This window comes from Cherax quadricarinatus, chromosome 1, assembly GCF_038502225.1.
Source record: "Cherax quadricarinatus isolate ZL_2023a chromosome 1, ASM3850222v1, whole genome shotgun sequence".
Lineage (NCBI taxonomy): Eukaryota > Metazoa > Arthropoda > Malacostraca > Decapoda > Parastacidae > Cherax > Cherax quadricarinatus.
The window spans coordinates 10,834,397-10,856,152 of record NC_091292.1 but is presented as its reverse complement, the minus strand read 5'-3'; the positions used below and the strand labels follow the sequence as shown (position 1 = coordinate 10,856,152).

At 39.5% G+C, this 21,756-nt stretch overlaps 1 protein-coding gene across 1 annotated transcript; it reads left to right on the top strand.

The window, feature by feature from the left end:
• The first annotated feature begins 1,260 nt into the window (after positions 1–1,260).
• Positions 1,261–17,473, top strand: LOC138852374 (blastula protease 10-like). The gene is made up of 11 exons (XM_070082931.1): positions 1,261–1,441; positions 1,589–1,776; positions 2,094–2,297; positions 2,487–2,613; positions 3,662–3,796; positions 4,395–4,478; positions 10,429–10,594; positions 11,985–12,122; positions 15,506–15,638; positions 16,595–16,699; positions 17,231–17,473. Exons 1-11 carry the CDS (start codon positions 1,261–1,263, stop codon positions 17,471–17,473), a joined length of 1,704 nt encoding a protein of 567 aa, XP_069939032.1.
• The last annotated feature ends 4,283 nt before the right edge of the window (positions 17,474–21,756 follow it).

Below are 21,756 nucleotides of genomic sequence, written 5' to 3'. Positions count from 1 at the left end.
CAGGCAGTATAAATTTTACCACTTAAATACTAAAGTGGCTAAATACAGAGTGAAAGTAACTAATCTTATAGATTTTAACGAAAGGAGATCCAAATGGTTGCCAAAAGTCCCCCAGGTGGGACCCATGTGGCTGAAATCTCCAATGATTTGTTTTCTATATGGGCTTCTCTTGTTGATCCAGAAAAAAGTCACAGAAAAAAAAATCTCAGAAAAAAGTCACAGAATAAAAGTCACAATCTAACCTCACCTAAACTAACCTAACCTATGGTATTTAAATCAAAATGTGACTTTTACCAGTAAGTTATTTTCCTAGCCAAAATTGTGACTCTGTGACTTTATTTCCTGTGATTTTTTTTTCCGGACACCTTATTACTTCCGCTGTGATGTCAACCACTACCTTGTTATTAACTTCAGATTCCAGCTCTGGTCTACAACTATTTAATGGTGGGTTGTTAATCACTGCTTCTACTGCTTTGAGTCCCCCCAGTCTTGACTGTGCCCACTACATTATTTAATCACTTGATTCAGTTGTCTTTATCCCGATGACCTCTTTAAAACATTGATTTCTGATTAGCAGTGCAACTCTCCATCTCTTTAGCTGTCTTTTTCTTTCTGGGATTATGGCATCCGTTGTTATTTTGGTTAATTTTGTTTCTGTGATAGCTTTAATGTTTGGGTTATCACTGTTATACATTCTTTCATTCATTATTGTTTGATAATGTGCATTTGTGTACCATACACTGGCCTGTCTTACTATAACTGTGTGTGTGTGTGTGTGTGTGTGTGTGTGTGTGTGTGTGTGTGTGTGTGTGTGTCTGTGTGTGTGTGTGTTTGTGTGTGTGTGTGTGTTTGTGTGTGTGTGTGTGTGTGTGTGTGTGTGTGTGTGTGTGTGTGTGTGTGTGTGTGTGTGTGTGTGTGTGTGTCTGTGTGTCTGTGTGTAATCGCAAGATAGCTTGGTATTTTGTTCATATTTTTAATCACGAGTTTTTCAGTGATTACTTCCATGACCATGTAACACCTCTTACGCTTTCATAATACCACATAATTTTACTCACAGGTATACTGCCTCACTTACTGCCTTAAAGACTGAATCTCTTATTGTCATACATGACTACTGAATTGGTTAATACAAGCAAATTAATTATTCCTTCACTACACAACGTGATTATTTACACAATTCTATTCATAATGAAGAGCAAAACGAGGATAAGGGGTAAAGTTAACTATGTGTCCCTCTCCCTCTCTCTCTTTCGGTATAAGATGATCGAAAACACAAACCCAGACTCCGTAGACGGGAAGGAGCTGTTTGAGAAGGACATAATGTTGACCTCCGAGCAGAGGAGAGCTTTGAGGGAGAGAAAAGCTCTTAGTAACTTGGTCTACCGCTGGCCAGATGGTCCTGACGGCTTCCCACTAATTCCTTACGTCATGGACACTTCAGGTAAATCAGATGATGCAACGACTGCTTGAAATTTCCTGTTTTAAAACTTTTTCAAAGTCTTGTAGTACTGACATATGAGGGCAATGAGAAATTTGTATATTAAAATGCTGAGACTAAGGATTTTTGACTCAACACGTTTGGCTTTAGTTGACGTGATGGCAGTGGTTGAGGGGCAACAGCACTGGATGGATCACACCTGCATCAAGTTTACCGCGACTACCAATACCGACCAGCCTCATCTCAGGTTCATAAAAGACTCTGGATGTTGGTCTTACCTTGGACGTATATATTACTGGAATGGTCAGAGCATTTCCATAGGTGAAGACTGTACCAGCGTAAGTGAAACCCTTTGATTCTGTAGGCACTGATATTGTAAATAAAATTATTGTAAATTTTGATCTGAAGTATGTTTGTCTAGATTCATTGATATTCTGTGCTTAATGAGGTCGACAGTTATGTGGATAAATACACAAGACGTTTCGCTCTAACTAAAATTTATGCTAGAGTGATTATATCATGTCCTGCGTATCTGTCTCTATCTTTTTATTTAATTTCCATGGATCATAGCTGCTATTACTGCTAGGCAAGGCTCTGTTGACTGCATAGCCCCTTGGCTTGTGCTGTGCCCTGACCGGCCTCTATCTTCCTGCAGGTAGGTAATGTGGCTCATGAGATTGGTCATGCAATAGGCTTCTACCACGAGCAATCCCGCTCCGACCGCGACACCTACGTCTCTATAAATTATGAAAACATCCCTCCTGGCAAGGAGAGCAACTTTGAAAAGGTTCCCGAATCCGAGGTCAACAACTACGGTGTGCCTTACGACTATACATCCCTCATGCACTACTATCCTCTAGTAAGATGTCTATACAACTTCTGTTGAAAAGCTTTTGATATCCATCAAACTCTCTGGTTAAACACAAGGCCGCTTCAGAAATGACAGTATTGATATGTTAGTATTGTTGTGTTAGTGGGAGTGAGATACTGTGGGATGTTTCGGCCACCAAAGGTTTAATTAAAATTTTGTCTTAATCTTTTTTATCAGTTCTATTCAATGAATGGGAAGCCCACCATTAGCACCACCGATCCCTTCGCCCAGGGTCTGATTGGTCAGCGCGATGGTCTCTCTCACCGTGACAAACTTCTGGCCAACCGCATGTACAACTGCACCGGTGCGTGGTATTACCTTTCTCGTGGAACTTACGGGTAATGCCAGCATTGTTATGGCACTATTTCGCCTGTGTGTAGCAGCTGAGTGTTATGGCACTAACGCCAGTGTGTAGCACTTGCAACATTCCTTTTTTCCCGTGTGTGATATTTGCAAGGTTTTTGCACTATCCCATTGCTGCACTCTTGTGTGTGTTGTGCAGGACTTGTTATGGTACTATGTTGCTTATAATAACTTATTTTTAGATAAATGATATTTAAAACCAACGTGGAAAACTGCACATATTTTTTATCGATTCTATATAATTAAAAATATTAGAAAATGCAAATAGCGTCTATCCCTCCTCTGTTCAGTTCTTCACCTTGTCTTTCTTACGCCCATCTACCGACACTTCCACTCTTAAATATCTAAATAAATCTAATTCCTGCATACTCCTCTAAATTTGATGTCAAATATTTCGTTTCTGGATACCTTCATACTCTCCTCACTTTGCTTTTTTATTTTAATTTTTCCTTTTCTTACACGTCCTTCTACCTACGCATCTTCTCTTCGGAAACTCCCAAAATCACTGCATCACCAACACCTGTGAAAACTCTTCCTTTTTCCAACACTAAGGAATTCAATTGTTTTACAACCCCGTCTATAAATACATTAAACCATGGTGATATCACGCATCCGTGTTAAAGGCCTACATGTGGTGGAAAATACTTCCAGTGCATGTAGTTAAATCTCATAAAAATTATATATAGCTTTATACAAAATATTACCTATTCCAAAATGAAACTCTTGTGTTGGTGAGTATTGCTGTGTTGGTGAGTGTTGTTGTGTTAGTGAGTGTTGTTGCGCTGTGTTTGTGAGTACTGTTGTGTCTGTGAGTGTTGCTGTGTTGGTCTAATAGGGTAAAGGAATCATGTCACTGATGTAAGGCACCAAGACTTCCCGTGGTAGGGTGCTGGTGTTGCTTAAGTAAGTTAGAAGCAACAATTGTCCACAACCGCACTGATCGAACTGCAGTACGCTCTCAAGAACCTTTTCATTTTTTTTATCTTCAGGCAAGTGGCTGGCGTCCTGTGGGTTTACTTTTGACCCATGTCAGAATGACGGCTACCTTGGTGCACGGTGTACGTGTGTGTGTCCCTCAGGCACCTCCGGCAGACTGTGTGAAGTTGTTACTGGAGGATACTACGGTATGAGAGCCACTTCAGTAACCCCATTGTAATACTGAGATATTAAAGGCGTAATCATATTTCGTATTTTAAATTATTTCCATGATTTACAAATGTGGCACAGTTAATACCGAAGATAATGGCACATGATGGGGTGTATCTTTAGCTTTACGTTCCCTCTCCTGACGAAACTTATTAACCTCTCTGGGTGTTTCAGTGTGTAACGTCATAACAAACTTTACGTAAATATAATACACAATTATCAACACGTTGACATGCCAAGATTCCCGAAGCATCGCTATCATATTCGCCTAACATCTCACGAACTATTCACAAAGCAGAGTATTATTTAATCCATTAAGACCTTTAACGATGACAGTTACCGTTACTGTAGTAGCCACATCCATGTACAGTCAATCTACCAACAATACCTTGCAGACAATAACCCAAAAGCAATGACTAAATTAAATCGACACACTGCCATCAACACACCAGTTGCAACTAACAGTTCATTAACTCCGACGCACCAACATCTGACAGTTCCCATTGACCCACCAACATCTTTTTTTTTTACTGACTCCGGCCATGAGCAACTTGCCATGTTTTTCTTTTCTGGCAGATAACAAGTTATCAGAATGCTCTGCAACGATCACCCATGAAGGCTTCATTACGTCTCCCAACTTCCCCGAAAACTACGATGAAGGTAAATTATTGTAAATAACATACATGGGCAAAAGCCTGTGTATCTTTACTGAAAGTCGTTTTTTCCTCACCATGAACTTAACCAATCTAATACATAGGCATAAGAAAGGAGACTTTTAGAGTCATGCTTGTAGAAGAGGTGTAGAGATGCAGCAGCTGAAGACGTAGCCACGTGTGGGCGGGGCCATTAATGGAAACTGTTATTTAGTCCCTTAATTAACACCAAACTTACAGGCCTCTCTGTGAAATTCACTGACATTAACGTAATTCAATTCAATTCAATTCAATTCAAAGTTTATTCTCTATAAGGATTACAATGCTGAGTTTACAGAAATTTGGTTATTGTTTGGTTTACATGTAGTAAAATTGTGATTACAGAGTGTACCACTAGAATGCTTAGCATGGCTAGGCATTTCGGGCATACTTAGTTTTATTCTTAATTGTAAAATATTACAAATTATGAGGTAAGTTGGTATTATGGCTAAGTGACTAAATACTAGTTTGTGAGTTTAGCAATGTGAATGCTTTTGTTTTGGCACAGTACATAGTTTCAGTATTGGAGTATCACAGGATTCATTATTTTAAGACTGAGATTAATATTTCTGTTTATGGTCAAATGAGTGAGTGTAAGTGTGAACCACCAGGTGGTATTCGTGTAGTTAGTTGACGGGGTGTATCAGGGAGATAAGATGTTTTCTAATGGTAGTTTTGAAGGTGATGAATGTGTCTGCAGTTCTAGAGTTCTCAGGTAGGGTATTCCAGATTTTAGGGCCTTTGACATACATTGAATTTTTGTAAAGGTTTAGTCGGACACGGGGAATGTCGTAGAGATGTTTGTGTCTGGTGTTATGCCTGTGGGTTCTGTCACAACTATCAAGAAAGCGTTTTAGGTCAAGGTTGATATTAGAGTTTAAGGCCCTGTAGATGTAGATTGCACAGTAGTAAGTGTGGATGTACTGAACTGGGAGTAAGTTTAGATCTATGAAGAGTGGGGGGGTGTGTTGCCAGGGATGGGATTTAGTGATTATTCTTACTGCAGCTTTTTGTTGGGTTATTATTGGCTTTAGGTGTGTTGCTGCAGTTGATCCCCAAGCACAAATAGCATAGGTGAGGTATGGATAAATAAGTGAGTGGTATAGTGTGAGAAGGGCATTTTGCGGCACGTAGTATCGTATCTTGGAGAGGATCCCAACCGTTTTGGATACTTTTTTGGCTATATGCTGGATATGGGTGCTGAAATTCAGGTTGTTGTCAAGGTATAAGCCTAGGAATTTTCCCCCATTATTTCTGGTAATTAGAGTGTTGTCAATCTTAATGTTAATTTGTGCATCTCCTGCTCTGCTACCAAACATAATATAGTAGGTTTTGTCAGTGTTAAGCGTAAGTTTATTGGCTGTCATCCAAGTCGATATTTTAATCAGCTCCTCATTCACAATGGTGTTGAGGGTGGCAAGATTAGGGTGAGAGATGACATAAGTCGTGTCATCAGCAAAGAGAATGGGTTTCAGGTGTTGGGATACGTTTGGAAGGTCATTGATGTATATGAGGAAGAGCAGGGGACCAAGGACACTTCCCTGCGGAACTCCAGTATCAAGTGGCCGTGTTGCTGATGCTGTGTCTTTAATGGTGACGTACTGATACCTATTAGTAATGTAAGATTTGAAATAAGCAAGAGCATGGCCTCTTATACCGTAGTGATCAAGTTTGTGGAGTAGGATGTCGTGGTCTACCGTGTCAAAAGCTTTTCTTAGGTCAATAAAAATTCCTAGTGGATATTCCTTATTTTCCAATGCTGTGTAAAGCAGATCTAGCATTTTTATGATTGCATCATTAGTGCTTTTATTTTTCCTGAATCCAAACTGGCAGGGGTTGAGTATGTTTTGAGCCGTTATAAATGAATACAGTCTCCTGTGCACGAGTTTCTCAAAGATTTTGGATAGCAATGGTAAGTTAGATATTGGCCTATAGTTGTTTAAGTCTGTAGGGTCACCACCTTTATGTATTGGTGTAACGTTTGCCATCTTGAGTAGTTTCGGGAAGGTGCTAGTCTCTATTGACTTGTTAAAAAGAAATGAAATAGCATGCGAAAGGACATGGGCCGCTCGCTTGTACAGTAATGGTGGGACATGAGACAGATTCCCCGAGTTATTTTTTAGTGACTTTATGATCTCAATGACTTCCGCGGGCTCAGTTGGTGCAAGATAGAAGGAATTAGGGAAATTTCCATCTAGGTAGTCCCCGGCATGGGCATTGGTATGTGGGATTTTGAACATTAAAATGGTATAAAATACCGACAGGTTGTTAGGAAAGACACATATGCAACAGTTAGGTATCTTTATTATGAAACGTTTCGCCTACACAGTAGGCTTCTTCAGTCAAGTACAGAAAAGTTGATAGAAGCAGAAGATACTTGAAGACGATGTAATCAGTCCATCACCCTTAAAGTTTTGAGGTGGTCAGTCCCTCAGTCTGGAGAAGAGCATTGTTCCATAGTATGAAACAATATGGAGATGAAGTGACAGAATGGAGCTTTTTATAGCGCCAAGAGGTGAGACGTAGGCCACTAGGAGAGGTAAGAACTCAGATGTTGAAAGGTCAGGTCCCTCTCAAATCCAGCCGCTCTCACTAGTGGAAGTTGTCGAAGTTGATTGCAGGACTGTACCAAGATACCCTTGTGTTGCAGTGTCTGACAGATTGAACATTAAAATGGTATAAAATACCGACAGGTTGTTAGGAAAGACACATATGCAACAGTTAGGTATCTTTATTATGAAACGTTTCGCCTACACAGTAGGCTTCTTCAGTCAAGTACAGAAAAGTTGATAGAAGCAGAAGATACTTGAAGACGATGTAATCAGTCCTTCACCCTTAAAGTTTTGAGGTGGTCAGTCCCTCAGTCTGGAGAAGAGCATTGTTCCATAGTATGAAACAATATGGAGATGAAGTGACAGAATGGAGCTTTTTATAGCGCCAAGAGGTGAGACGTAGGCCACTAGGAGAGGTAAGAACTCAGATGTTGAAAGGTCAGGTCCCTCTCAAATCCAGCCGCTCTCACTAGTGGAAGTTGTCGAAGTTGATTGCAGGTCTGTACCAAGATACCCTTGTGTTGTAGTGTCTGACAGATTGAACATTAAAATGGTATAAAATACCGACAGGTTGTTAGGAAAGACACATATGCAACAGTTAGGTATCCAGACTGAGGGACTGACCACCTCAAAACTTTAAGGGTGATGGACTGATTACATCGTCTTCAAGTATCTTCTGCTTCTATCAACTTTTCTGTACTTGACTGAAGAAGCCTACTGTGTAGGCGAAACGTTTCATAATAAAGATACCTAACTGTTGCATATGTGTCTTTCCTAACAACCTGTCGGTATTTTATACCATTTTAATGTTCAATCTGTCAGACACTGCAACACAAGGGTATCTTGGTACAGACCTGCAATCAACTTCGACAACTTCCACTAGTGAGAGCGGCTGGATTTGAGAGGGACCTGACCTTTCAACATCTGAGTTCTTACCTCTCCTAGTGGCCTACGTCTCACCTCTTGGCGCTATAAAAAGCTCCATTCTGTCACTTCATCTCCATATTGTTTCATACTATGGAACAATGCTCTTCTCCAGACTGAGGGACTGACCACCTCAAAACTTTAAGGGTGATGGACTGATTACATCGTCTTCAAGTATCTTCTGCTTCTATCAACTTTTCTGTACTTGACTGAAGAAGCCTACTGTGTAGGCGAAACGTTTCATAATAAAGATACCTAACTGTTGCATATGTGTCTTTCCTAACAACCTGTCGGTATTTTATACCATTTTAATGTTCAATCTGTCAGACACTGCAACACAAGGGTATCTTGGTACAGACCTGCAATCAACTTCGACAACTTCCACTAGTGAGAGCGGCTGGATTTGAGAGGGACCTGACCTTTCAACATCTGAGTTCTTACCTCTCCTAGTGGCCTACGTCTCACCTCTTGGCGCTATAAAAAGCTCCATTCTGTCACTTCATCTCCATATTGTTTCATACTATGGAACAATGCTCTTCTCCAGACTGAGGGACTGACCACCTCAAAACTTTAAGGGTGATGGACTGATTACATCGTCTTCAAGTATCTTCTGCTTCTATCAACTTTTCTGTACTTGACTGAAGAAGCCTACTGTGTAGGCGAAACGTTTCATAATAAAGATACCTAACTGTTGCATATGTGTCTTTCCTAACAACCTGTCGGTATTTTATACCATTTTAATGTTCAATCTGTCAGACACTGCAACACAAGGGTATCTTGGTACAGACCTGCAATCAACTTCGACAACTTCCACTAGTGAGAGCGGCTGGATTTGAGAGGGACCTGACCTTTCAACATCTGAGTTCTTACCTCTCCTAGTGGCCTACGTCTCACCTCTTGGCGCTATAAAAAGCTCCATTCTGTCACTTCATCTCCATATTGTTTCATACTATGGAACAATGCTCTTCTCCAGACTGAGGGACTGACCACCTCAAAACTTTAAGGGTGATGGACTGATTACATCGTCTTCAAGTATCTTCTGCTTCTATCAACTTTTCTGTACTTGACTGAAGAAGCCTACTGTGTAGGCGAAACGTTTCATAATAAAGATACCTAACTGTTGCATATGTGTCTTTCCTAACAACCTGTCGGTATTTTATACCATTTTAATGTTCAATCTGTCAGACACTGCAACACAAGGGTATCTTGGTACAGACCTGCAATCAACTTCGACAACTTCCACTAGTGAGAGCGGCTGGATTTGAGAGGGACCTGACCTTTCAACATCTGAGTTCTTACCTCTCCTAGTGGCCTACGTCTCACCTCTTGGCGCTATAAAAAGCTCCATTCTGTCACTTCATCTCCATATTGTTTCATACTATGGAACAATGCTCTTCTTCAGACTGAGGGACTGACCACCTCAAAACTTTAAGGGTGATGGACTGATTACATCGTCTTCAAGTATCTTCTGCTTCTATCAACTTTTCTGTACTTAACTGAAGAAGCCTACTGTGTAGGCGAAACGTTTCATAATAAAGATACCTAACTGTTGCATATGTCTTTCCTAACAACCTGTCGGTATTTTATACCATTTTAATGTTCAATCTGTCAGACACTGCAACACAAGGGTATCTTGGTACAGACCTGCAATCAACTTCGACAACTTCCACTAGTGAGAGCGGCTGGATTTGAGAGGGACCTGACCTTTCAACATCTGAGTTCTTACCTCTCCAAGTGGCCTACGTCTCACCTCTTGGCGCTATAAAAAGCTCCATTCTGTCACTTCATCTCCATATTGTTTCATACTATGGAACAATGCTCTTCTCCAGACTGAGGGACTGACCACCTCAAAACTTTAAGGGTGATGGACTGATTACATCGTCTTCAAGTATCTTCTGCTTCTATCAACTTTTCTGTACTTGACTGAAGAAGCCTACTGTGTAGGCGAAACGTTTCATAATAAAGATACCTAACTGTTGCATATGTGTCTTTCCTAACATGTGGGATTTTACTGGCGAGATTAGATCCTATGTTTGAGAAGAAGTCGTTTATCTTGTTAGCTGTGTCAGTGGGATGTAGTGGTGTTTCATTAGGTTTAGTTAGGACAATATTCTTGGTTTTTCTCAGTACTCATTAATATACACTATTTTCAACGACTAGATAATGTTAATTTTACAATATATAGTGGTGGATGCGTTTTACAAACCACTTTTTAATGTAATACATGTCTAAATCCTCTGAACTGGACGAAAAAAAAAATGACTTTCAGATGGACGAAAATTGGACTTGAGGTTCGGGCGATTCTGATGCTTAATTTTAAAATCGTTTCTTGTTTGTCCAACATACGACAATTCACGTTCGCTGGCTCCACTCCTTTAAAAATTTGGGTTATGATTATAACCATTTCATAATTTTTTAAAACACCACCTCTGTGTTACGTAGGCACAAGATGCACGCTGGTGATCAGAGCGCCGCCTTGCTACCGTCCACGAATAATTTTTGACAGCTTCCAGCTATACTGGCGAGAGAATCATTACTACGACAACTATCCTATTTGTTGCTACGACTATCTGCAGATAAGAACGAACAACATCACCGCCGGTGAACTGTAAGTATATTATTATTATTATTATTATTATTATTATTATTATTATTATTATTATTATTATTATTATTATTGTTGTTGTTGTTGTGTTTGCTATTATTAATATTTTTGTAATAATAATTTTATTATTATTATTATTATTATTATTATTATTATTATTATTATTATTATCATTATTATTTGCATTATAATTATTAATATTATTATAATTATTATTATAATAACTATTATTATCATTGTTATTTTTATTGTTGTAATTGTTAGTGTTAACATTTATAATAATAATAATAATAATAATAATAATAATAATAATAATAATAATAATAATAATAATAATAATAATAACAATAATAATTGTTATTATTATTAATATTATTACTGTTGTTATTGTGGGCAAGCACTAAACCCATAGAGGTCATACAGTGCCTTGGGAATTGGGCTTGACCCAAGAAAGGGGAGAGTAGCTCCCTTTTCCTCGAATTAAGAGACTTTCACAGGCAATCAAGGTCTCTCTCTAGAAAGGAAGAAAGAGTCAAGAAATACACTCACAGCTCACTATGGAACATCCCTTAAGCCAATGTTTACATGCCGGCATTTGTAACTAAAGTCATGGGTTCTATGGGCGTGTGTACCTTTGTATTGCGTTACTATAAAGCAGAAATCTTACAATCTTATTTAAAGTGACAGATAAATCCACTTAAAAGCTCTATGTTTAGACACACAGAAACTTTATTGATGTTACGTTTTTATATTAATATATATTAAAGAATATTGGTTAATTAAACACTCCTACTTGGACCATTTGCAAAGTCACACTAAGTTGTTTCTGTAGAGTCAAACCATCTCGACAATCCCTCTTCTGCATACTATAAATATTAAGTTCACTCACTGATCTCACCTTAAAAGAAAAAACGTCAACATTACCATATTCCGATACATTCCTCTTCTTGTATCCACTAATAAACTTATTTTTGCTACAGTGTTATCCAGCTCCTCAAACTTAATAGAAAAAAAATGCCGTCCTTATTTTTTTTCTAATTGTAGATATTTTTCATAGTTAAATTTGTTGACAATGATTCATCAATTCTTTTGTACTTAGTACAAAATATATAAGAGGCTCTTATGCATGTGATAGGACAGAAGTACCTCTCTGCATGGCTGCCGTCTACCAGCCTTCTACCAAATAAATATTAGACAGTGCACGAAATATACAGGCCAATTAATCTTCTGTGTTTCTGCTTACATTTGAGTTATTATTGAGCATTAGCAAGTGATCATTACAATTTAGTTACCCATTACATAGTATACTTCGTGTCAGTGGCCCAAGACCCATGACATTCTCTTATGACGGTGTGACGTATGGCACGTGAACAAGATTCTATCTTTTCAACAGCTACTGCGGTGACGACATTTTTGAAGGTCAGGAATTTACAGCCGCCAGCGACACCTTGATCCTCTTCTTCTCGGCCAACACTAATTGCTTCTCTGGATGGTCGGCCCATGTGTGCTTCGTCCACTCACCAGAATGCTCGTACGTAGTACACCATCACAGTAGATATTGGCACTCTCTTGTAAGCATTCAGAAGTATCAGTATTATGAAAATGATGTATTGTGAGTATGATGTATTGTGAGTATGATGTATTGTAAGTATGATGTATTGTAAGTATGATGTATTGTGATTATGCTGTATTGTGAGAATGATGCATTGTGAGCATGATGCATTGTGAGTATGATGTATTGTAATTATGAAGTATTGTGAGTATGATGTATTGTGAATATGATGTACTGTGAGTATGATGTATTGTGATTATGCTGTATTGTGAGAATGATGCATTGTGAGCATGATGCATTGTGAGTATGATGTATTGTAATTATGAAGTATTGTGAGTATGATGTATTGTGAATATGATGTATTGTGAGTATGATGCACTGTGATTATGAAGTATTGTGAGTATGATGTATTGTGAGTATGATGTATTGTGAGTATGATGTATTGTGATTATGAAGTATTGTGAGTATGATGTATTGTGAGCATGATGCATTGTGAATATGACGTGAGCATGATGCATTGTGAACATGACGTGAGCATGATGTATTGTGAGTATTATATATTGTGAGTATGACGTACAAGACACACACACTACACCTGTCTCTATTATACACAAATTTTCCCAGTGATTGTGATAACATCTTCTACATCTCTTTTCACCTTACAGGACGAGATCAAAAAGTACGTCAACCACCATTACTACTCCTACCACCACTTCTACCACTACTACTACCATCACTACTACCACCAGTCCTACCACCACTACTACCACCACTACTACCACCACTACTACCACAGTTCCTACCACCATAACTACCACCACCCTTACAACCACTACTACCTCCACTACTTCTACCACTACTGCTACTAGCACCACTACCACCACTCCTACCACCACTACTACCACCACTCCTACCACCACTACTACCACCAGTCCTACCACCACAACTACCAACACTCTTGCAACCACTACTACCTCCACTACTTCTACCACTCCTACCACCACTACTACCACCACTACTACCACCACTACTACCACCACTACTACCACCACTACCATCACTCCTACCACCACTACTACCACCAGTCCTACCACCACTACTACCACCACAATTACCACCACTCCTACCACCACTACCATCACTCCTACCACCACTACTACCACCACTACTATCATCACTCCTACCACCACTACTACCACCACTCCTACCACTACTACTACGACCACTCCTACCACCACTACTACCACCACAACTACCACCACAACTACCACCACAACTACCACCACAACTACCACCACAACTACCACCACCCTTACAACCACTACTACCTCCACTACTTCTACCACTACTACTACTACCACCACTCCTACCACCACTACTACCACCACTCCTACCACCACTCCTACCACCACTACCACCACCACTCCTACCACCACTACTACCACCAATCCTACCACCACTACTACCACCACTTCCATCACTCCTACTACCACTACTACCACCACTCCTGCCCCCACTACCACCACTACTACCACCACAACTGCCACTCTTACAACCACTACTACCTCCACTACTACTACCACCACTACTACCACCACTCCTACAACCACCACTACTACTACCACCACTACTACCACCACAACTACCACCACTCCTATAACCACTACTACCACCACAACTACCACCACAACTACCACCAATCCTATAACCACTACTACCACCACTATTACCACCACAACTACCACCACTCCTACAACCACTACTTCCTCCGCTACTGCTACCATCACTACTACCACCATTCCTACCACTACTACTACCACCACTTCTACCACCACTCCTATAACCTCAACTACCACCACTCCTACAACCACTACTACCTCCACTACTACTACTGCTACCACTATTACTACCACCATTACCACTACTACTAGTACCACCACTCCTACTACCACTCCTACAACTACTACTTCCTTCACTACTACTACCACCACTCGTATCACTACTATTACCACCATTCCTACCACTACTACTACCACCACTACTATTACCACTCCTACCACCACAACTTCCACCACTCCTACAACCACTACTAGATCCACTACTTCTACCACCACTAGTACCACCACTACTACCACCACAACTACCATCACACCTACAACCACTACTACCCCCAGTCCTTCCACCACAACTACCACCACTCCTACAGCCACTACTACTACCACCTCTTCCACCACCACTGACCCCACCTCTTCCACTACCACTGACCCCACCTCTACCACCACCACTGACCCCACCTCTACCACAACCACTTACCCCACCTCTACCACCACCACCGATCCCACCTCTATCACCACCATTGACTCCTCTTCGACCCGCATTGCCCGTACCTCTACTACCATCTCTACTGCCACCCACCCGACTACTTTTGGCTTAGCAATCATGCCCAGTCTAGCTGTCGTCACTGCGAACACAACCTCAACTTGTAACGTCGACTCGTCGAACGGCTGCTTCTACTGGACCTCACCTTTCTTCAGGTCGAGGAATTACCCAAGCAATTTCCAGTGTTCTTTTACTGGATCTGCGGTGAGTTAGATTCTAAGGAAATCTTTGCGTATATGTTAAAGGGTACCTTAGTTGTTCATCTCCTGTAGATGTTAACAACTCTCCCTAGCACTGTTGCCGTAAGTGACAGAAAACTTGTCTTAGATCGTTTCCCAATTCTCTCTCTGGCAGCCTGTTCCTCACAAAGTCACCTACACGGCGCACACCTTCAGCCTTGGCAGTGGTGATCATGTCATCGTCACTCACCCTTACAGCAGAAGGAATTAGTAAGTGAAAATGTCAACATAATGATTTTTTTTCCGCTCCATTATGTTTGCATACCAAAAAGTACTGGGTGAAGGTTTATTGGGTTTCAAGCCTATCGACTGAGGATGTATGTCACCAGTACACCACAATTCAAGGATGCTCTGCGTATAAATAGTTTGAATATGCACACTTCTTAGTGTATACACTCTTACCCACAACTCTTACTGATTCGTTTGTGATGTAATTTACGTAGCTTCATGTAATGCTTGTTTTGTTAGTCTTTAGAATTATAATGAGCCTTTATATACCCTCTGTGTCCATGTATTGTTTGTAATGGCTTGATAAAGCTCCTGGAGAGCGAAACGTTGCCACAATAAATGTCACATTAGTTGCACTTGTGTCCTTTTACTTTACGAAATAACTCGTTGACAATTCCATTGGAGTGTTTTCAAGATTATCTGTCCACAGTATCGCATCTTCCTTGAAATACAAGTGCACACTTCTAATATTCCAGTTCCAGTTCCAGTTTATTTATGCTCTGTGTTCTGTTTCAGTTACAAAGGAAAGAATGTCTGGAAGTCCAGCAGCCCGAACTTCAGCCCGGTCCTTATGTTCAGAACCGACGCGAGGAACAATAATATGGGATTCAACATCTCCGTGTGTCCAAATACAACGTCTTGTCACAAGGTGAGGCGGTAAATATGGTTAATTCTTCGACCGCTGCACGATGACAGAGACGCTTCTTCAGTCATTGTTAGCCCCAACTCAGTAACGTTACAAAACACGGAGGAGGCAGCTACAAGTGGTCGATGTTATTTTTTTTCTATCTTTATTAGCCATGTGACAACCCACAGAATTTTTTTTAATAATTCGTGTTAAGCATTAAACCCATGTGGGTCGTTCAGCGCAAAACGTGGTGGAGGTTTGACCCTCCATCTGCAGAGCGCAAGACAGACGTGCTTCATGTTGTACTGACCTACATGTCTAACAACCCACTGAGACTCGAAAAAAGGTACAGCTTGATACAGCTCCTTAAGATTTTTCTTCACCTCATATCTCTGTCAGAAAAACAACCTAGTGTGTACCTGTGATCCATCCTCACCTAAAATTTACTTCGGATCACATTGTGGCATAATCCTACACACCATTTACAGACTTACGATCCTCCCGACACATCTTCAAAACAATGGGGAAAAAAGGCACAAAAATTATAACACTGATTTCGAAAACTAAAATCTAATTTCTATATGAAATAAATGTAAAACATAAATTATTAGGAGAATTAGTTTACTTAAAAAAATAGATTATTACTGAAACAGAGTATTTTTTACATATCCCGCAAGGTTACTCAGCTCCAGTGGAAACAGAATTAACATTACACATATACATTTTTTTTAGCATTGTTTATATCATTATTGTGAAAAAATGATCACTACTGCTATTATGTTTTTTTTTCAATTTGTTCTGTAACCATATCATTATTATGAAAATTATCACTACCGAAGGACCCCATTGGAAATAAATCACTCTGCTGCTATGTATGATAATCTATGTAATTGTATTTGTGTATACCTGAATAAACTTACTGCTATTAGGTTTTACTTTTTCAATAATTGGTCCTGTAATAATACATAATTTTTCAGTATATTACCGTTACCACGGGTGGAAGTGACGGTTACGAACAAACACCGAATTTCTTCGCGAGGCGGAAACATTCAGAGCTGACCCACTGTGAATGGTGGATCGAGGTAAGTGATGCGTCAACACTGTATATACACTTGAGGATAGGTTAGGTCAGGTAAGATTCGTCAGCAAATAGAGCAAGTGTTTCCTGACGTGGGTCTTAATCATATGATGATTCGCCACTGCAGGTTTTAGTCATCTGACCGAGGCCTTCCGCTGGCTTACCCATTGAAAATCGAAATTAATATTATTTCACTGAGGAATGCATATGTTTGTCTATAAAAGAATAATAATGCTTTTAGTTTTGTTAAAAGTATTTATACCGTCAGTACTACTATTACTACTAATATTATTATTGTTATTATTATTAGTAGTAGTAGTAACAGTAGTAGTAGCAGTAGTAGTAGTGGTAGTAGAAGTAGTAGTACCAGTATTAGTAGTAGTAGTAGTGAAGACAATTTTAACAAAATATTATTATCATTAATAATACTTATATTAGTATTAGTGTTATTAATAGTCATAATACTAATTACATTATTGCTGTTTATTTTAATTTAAGGACTGTAGAAAATAAAACACGATTATACTTACCGTAGGCTCCAGTAGGCAAGCGGATCATCATCAACATGATGACCATCATCCACCAAACTCGCACGTGCAAGACGGACTACGTCGTTGTGAACGGCAGAGGGGACAAGACCTACCCAGCGGCAACCAGCAAAATATACTGCGGCACTCACATCCGATCATTTACCTCCACCAACAACACTGTATACATTGCCTACCAGGGGCAGAAAAACAGGAGCACAGGCATGATGTTCTCTTATACCGTTGTGTAGTTACAGTGAGAAATTTGTTCTTTAAGTACCAGGAGGAGAACTTAAATAAGACACTAACGATACATGATCAATTACTAGTGTATTGTATGTGAGTTTCGAAATGAAATTGTTATTGGCAATAATATTATTGCAGCTATTTTTGGTGACTATTATTACTCTTACAATTGCTGTTGATAATACTAATAATAGTAATAAATTAATATTATTATTATTATTATTTTGTTATTACACCAAAAAAATTATTTATTGTAACTAATAAATATTACCTCTGTATTTATGAATTGTTTCATTAATATCACCTGGATGATCGGGTTTTAAAAAAGCTTGGGACAGTAATTAAAAAAGGCAGAAAAGAAATCATACAAATAGTGACCAGATAGAAACATTGACACGAGGAAAGCTGGAACGTACATGAGTGAAGATGGTAAGTTATGTAATAAAGTTGGTAGAATTACCGACAATATGTAAAGTAAAAGGACACAAGTGCAGCTAATGTGACATTTTTATTGTGGCAACGTTTCGCTCTCCAGGAGTTTTGTCAAACCGTTAACGCTTGACAAAGCTCCTGGAGAGCGAAACGTTGCCACAATAAAAATGTCATATTAGTTGTACTTGTGTCCTACTTTACATGATCAGTCATATCTTGTTGGTGTTGAGGGAGACGAGTCCACTTTACCGATGCCGAGAAACGTCACCTGAGAGAAAGTAAGTAGTAAACAGGAGCCCTACAGCAGAACGAGACCTTTACTGGCACAACGTTTCACCTACAAGAGGCTATTATACAATACTTGATAAAGCTTCATGTGGGTGTAATGTAGCGCCACTAAACGTCGCCTTTCTCTGAACGTGTTTTTTTTTATATACCACTTGTCAGCTACGCCATACCACACTTACTTGTCCTGGCACAAAAAAAAAGGAACAATGAAATTAACCTCGCGAAGGAAATTATATCAGTCATCATCTAATAGAGATAACACGATACGTGCTTTCCTACTAACCCATTTTGAACGTTCTTCAGTGCACATACCTTTATTATGTAAGCGCCTCTCATCCCAACACTTAAATTTTCTCCCACATTGGCATTTCTTTCCCGGAAGTGATTTCAGGCAGGACCGGCATTTCATGCACAATTTGCATTGAAAGTTTTTCCCTAGGATGAGGCCCACAACGCCCGAGTAACAATCAGGTACATGCTTTTAGTGCCATGTAAACAGGGAAAACCATGACTAGTGATCGAATCCAAGACCCTTTCTTTTTATTTTTTTAATGAAAGAACAATGTGAGGATCCGGATAGTGTAGCAGTATTATGATAATTAGGGGAAAGCTGTTATTACAACCCAGGTACTCAAAGGCCTGTTATCCTGGGTATAAAGGTAGCAAAATAAACATAGCAGAAAAACTTTCAATATTATCCTTCACGAAGTATAAACAGAAGTATGTACACTATATACACTATGTACAGCAATAGGTATTTGTGCACGCCACGATAATCAAGGCAAAACAGCAGCCATGACAGAGCAAACCACCGTGCTTCAACCAGCGGTAGAATGAAAATGACAAATGTGAAAAGGTGAGTGGTAACCACGTCACCTTCACAATTGCCAGATCCACATGTGATTGGCTGCACCTAGATACTGATCTGACGATGGGGCCCCGTTGGATCGTCAGACACTTAGCATCTGGTTTGCTGCTTCGCTCCGAATAAAGATTACATACTCTTTGCATGCAACAGCGGTCATCCAGCGCCTGGAAAATGGGAGGCAACTGTTCGATCCGAAAAAGGGGAGGACATCTAGAAACCTTCCTCCTAGGGTGCGGATGGTATTGGCAAAGTCGACATAATTTCTAAGCAATCCTATTCGTCCAAAATCACGAATATAAACAAAGGCTTGAAGGTGAGAGACAGATTAGGAGAACTGTAGAAAATCGGTAGATAATATCCATCATGAGACATACTGTCCTCGTCTCTTATTAACTGAGAAGTACAGCAGATATATTCTATATAACTGCTTTTTAGTGAACATATATAATTTCGTGTTAATGGGTTCCGTGCTCGAAACTGTGTATAGTTTTTAATATCTGGATTCTGAAGATATGACACAATAATTTATCTCGGATCAAAAATGTATACAAACAATATTTATGTGCTCCCTCTAGTATGATTTAAAACGTTCTTACGTAACTGTTTACATACTACCTTTCCCTTAAAGTGCCACTGTGTTAATATGATCTACGAGAGCCAGAGTGATAAGGCTGTTGCCTGCTTCTGAGGTTAGGTCAGGTAGGTTTGTCAGGAAACAGGACAAGTGTTTTCTGCTGCAGGTCTTAGTCATATGAAGACCCGCAATCTGAGCTTTTGGTCATCTGACCGAGGCCTTTACCGGTCCACCCCTTTAAAAATATAAGTTATAATTATAACCAAATTGTCTCTCAGATGATCGATACGACATGTTATGCTTCTCCTGGTGACTGACAGGACAATCATACAATCAGGGAAGAATAAAAATGGAAAATACCGTGAATAGAATAATACATAAATAAGGGAAAAAATAAACACTGGCAATAAACATCAAGTTCACCTATATCAAATGGTTAATTTAACATTCCATGTTCAGGAATGTTAAATTCACTAAGTATTTTCACTAATTGAAACTATCTTTCACTCAAGATTTTTTTTAATGAAAGATTTGCTCATTAATGTTTTAATAGATGTTGAAGACGATCGTCCTAACGTAGTGGCAAGTGGTGATGGGGTGAGTGTGATTATATATATGGTGCAGTGAAATCGTCACGGCCACAGACGTCGATCAGCTGTGGCTGAATCAACATGGTCTCTCGGGAATGCTTGTGCCTGGTAGTGGCCAGTCTTATGACGGTAGTCACTTGTGGTCAGGTATGTTGGATATTCTTGTGGCAGCAGCCAGGATGCAGAAGATATGTCCTCATACTTGCCTCGGTTATATCCATCATCTCGATATATACATAACGCGATCTCCCTTAAATGTACACACGTCATGACATTACCTTTGTTGGAACTTCCGTTGAGGTATGTAAACCCTAAGTAGTTAATCTCGTAGCTGTTGTCACTTGTGGCCAGGTGTCTTTGTCCGTCTTGTGGCATTAATATCTTGAAAGGCCTAAGTCCCTTACTCTTCTCTGATATTAAAATTATGTGTGGAATACAAATACTAAAGGAGAGATCAAAACCGTCAGAATTCTCCAACACGCTGCAGTTACGACCAAGCACTAGGCAGCTGGTCCTCAAGCTCAGCAAGTGCAACATCAGGAAAGAGGTCGATGGCTCGGAGTAATGAGATGTTAGAAAAACAATTTACCAATTAAATTTGTTCAATGAAACAAAATTTTAGTACGTCAGAAGCATTACTGGAGTTTCATCAAAATCACAATCACACAGATTATGAAAAAGTAATTGCAATGTGTTACAGATCTTCTGATGCATTAACATGGCTTAAATTTGATCTAAGTCTGATCTAATACAAACTGTTACTGGTGAGAAAAAGGCTATACAAATCTTGCAGTTGGTGTCACAGTAAGGGGTGCCTGCTAGCACGTCTTGCAAACTGGGACAGATTGGACTAAATTTAGGTACTAGAATCACCAAACATAACAGTTCAGTTAGATTATGCCCAGCATAGGGCAGCCCTATTCCAACATGTGCGACCAACATGTGTCACCATAACATCAACTGGGAGGAGCTTAAAATTCCTACACAAAAGCAAATAAATGTCGTTATAAAACAAATATTATGAACACAATTATTTTTAAAGAGTTCAGAGCACCAGATCGCGCTATATACAGTCGTAAAAAAAATTCAGTAAAACAGAAATCAGTGAGATACAAAGCATACGAGTACAAGTAGAATAAGTTTAGGTTTAACGTATATTCCCACCGTCAGAACGTATGTAGGTATAGTTATATACAACAACATTCAGAGTTCAAAGACAAGGCAAACCTAATTATAGATTTGAGTTTTGGAGAGAGAGCATGAGAGAACACTGTCGCTACTACAGCTGTAGTATATCCATGCAGTGTGATGCAGAAACACGGATCTGATATGGTGTTAGCCAGCCAGAGGCACTTGAGGGTTTGACAGTCCAGGCCAGGAGTTCACAACCTGGGGTATATATATCCCCAGGGGTACATTTACACTTCTCAAAGGGCACATAAGGGTTTGGAAAGTATAACTTTGGTGTACTCTTCTATACAATGTACAATTTATACTATACAGCAGTGTATACCATGAGTAATGCAGAATATAAAC

Bases quoted from the DNA above. Each gene is read 5' to 3' on its own strand.
- LOC138852374 (XM_070082931.1), top strand. From the start codon at position 1,261: ATGATCGAAAACACAAACCCAGACTCCGTAGACGGGAAGGAGCTGTTT. The intron at 15,639-16,594 runs GTGAGGCGGTAA...ATAATTTTTCAG, and splicing joins ATACAACGTCTTGTCACAAG to TATATTACCGTTACCACGGG. The intron at 16,700-17,230 runs GTAAGTGATGCG...TACTTACCGTAG, and splicing joins ACTGTGAATGGTGGATCGAG to GCTCCAGTAGGCAAGCGGAT.